Source organism: Pundamilia nyererei, unplaced genomic scaffold (genome assembly GCF_000239375.1).
Source record: "Pundamilia nyererei isolate P.nyererei 1_Seehausen unplaced genomic scaffold, PunNye1.0 scaffold00240, whole genome shotgun sequence".
NCBI lineage: Eukaryota > Metazoa > Chordata > Actinopteri > Cichliformes > Cichlidae > Pundamilia > Pundamilia nyererei.
In genome coordinates this window covers 837,163-839,055 of record NW_005187641.1, presented here as the reverse complement: position 1 = coordinate 839,055, position 1,893 = coordinate 837,163, and the positions used below count along the sequence as shown (strand labels likewise).

General features: G+C 42.9%; 1 protein-coding gene across 1 annotated transcript; it reads left to right on the top strand.

Annotated features, from left to right (window-relative positions):
* Nucleotides 1-135: 135 nt before the first annotated feature.
* Nucleotides 136-1,824, top strand: LOC102198014 (neurexophilin-1-like). Its single transcript, XM_005749304.1, has 2 exons — nucleotides 136-326; nucleotides 729-1,824. Exons 1-2 carry the CDS (start codon nucleotides 267-269, stop codon nucleotides 1,473-1,475), a joined length of 807 nt encoding a protein of 268 aa, XP_005749361.1. The 5' UTR covers nucleotides 136-266; the 3' UTR covers nucleotides 1,476-1,824.
* Nucleotides 1,825-1,893: the final 69 nt, after the last annotated feature.

The window sequence follows — 1,893 nt, the reverse complement described above, 5'->3', positions numbered from 1 at the left end:
AAACAGAAGGGTGTGTGTTTATGTGTGTGTGAAAGGGGGAGGGAGGGAGGATTGAAGGGGAGGGAGAAAGAGAGAGAGCAAAACTGGGTGTCAAAATCTTGAGCTCTGAGAAAGCCTCCCAGTCTGTGTGTTGTGAGGGGAAGCAGCAGCACAGTGAAGGTTTCCAGTTGGGAGAGAGTTTAAAGAAAGTGTCTGTTTAGGATATCGGAAAGTTCGCTTTGCCTGAATGAAACGCAGCAGTGGATGGCTCGTGAAGGTTATGCACAATGGAGAAGATTGGCTTTCAGTGCTTTGCTTGGATACTTTTGAAAGGAACCATATGTCTGGTGAGTGACATGAATGGTAGCATTAAACACATTATACATTCAAAGTTGAGTTATGCTGCATTTTAAGAGGGTTTTGAAAATATTTCAAGTTCTACATATTTTAGATTTGATGCATTATCCTAATGATGACTTTCTTTGCAGACTTAAGTTTCTTAAAACATGCTGAGTGAGGTTTAACAATATTTGTGTGGTGTGTGAGTCTGACAATATTAAGAATACTTCTCAAAAACTCAACAGTTCTTTCAAATGAGATTCTATTTAATTGAAGCAATTCTGAGACAATATTTCCAAAGCGTTTGGGATTTTTTTTTTTGTTGATTTGTTTTTTATCGTTCATGCTAGCACTTAGTTTACTTCCCGATGGGGTCAGTCTATAACTTTGTCCTGTGCTTATTTTTCTAGTTGGTTCTTGGACCACACCAGACACACAGCAACTTTACCTTCACCAAGAGAGCACCGCCTCATCCCAGCAGGGCTCACGAGGCTTCTTCGCAGCAGAAGAACTCTGTGCTTCAGTCCAGGAGTCTAACTCAGCACACCAAGCTGCCCCGTAACCCCTTCATCCCTCTTTCAAAGCAGGGATTTGGGGAAATACTTGGAGGAAACTCACAGCCGCACTCAAACCCATCATTAAAGATGAAGCTTCAGCCCATCATGAAAGTTCATGGAACATCTAAATGGTCCGAGACCTTCATCTGGGGGGACTTTTATTCAAATATAAAGACGGTCAAACTGAATTTGCTGATATTGGGGAAGATTGTGGATCATGGGAACGGGTCTCTCGGCGTCTACTTCCGCCACAACTCCACGGGGGTAGGCAATGTGTCCGTCAGCCTCATGCCTCCGACGAAAGAGGTGGAGTTCGACTTGGAGCGCCAAAGCGTGATCCACCCCAAGGATTCAAAGACGTTCAACTGCAGAGTGGACTCCGAGAAAACCGAACGCAACAAGAAGGTGATGCTGTGCAACTACGACCCATCAAAGACATGTGATCAGGAGCACACCCAGAGCCACGTCACCTGGATGTGCTCCAGGCCTTTCCAGGTCATCTGCATCTACGTGTCTTTCTACAGCACAGACTACAGACTGGTTCAGAAAGTCTGCCCGGACTATAGCCTGCAGAGTCCAGCCTACCTGCCTGCAGGTTAAAGGACACTGGAGAGTGATGTCTCAGCAAGCCTCTATAGAGAAATCCAGTTAGTGCAGCTATGAGCCAGTTTGATGGATCATTTTGAGGTTCTTCAAGAACTTCGGTTGAAAAGTGTTTTTAAGTTCACTTTAGTTTCTATGTTTTTAGTGCAAAAAATGTGCCTGCGTTAAGATTAAAGTGTTTTAGATCATGTAACAAAAAAAGGTTAGGGTGCAACTAAAAGTGAGTGATTTCCCTGGCAATTGCTTTCTTAATTATTCCTTTGAATACCGTATATGGTTTTATGAAACCACAGTGTTATGAAAATACTCACAAAAATCTTGATATTTGCTCTTTTTCTGAACTGTAGTTACCAACAAAAAGGCAGTGGTAGTACTCAGCAGATTAATCAGCTATTCCCTTCATGTTTCTTTGTTT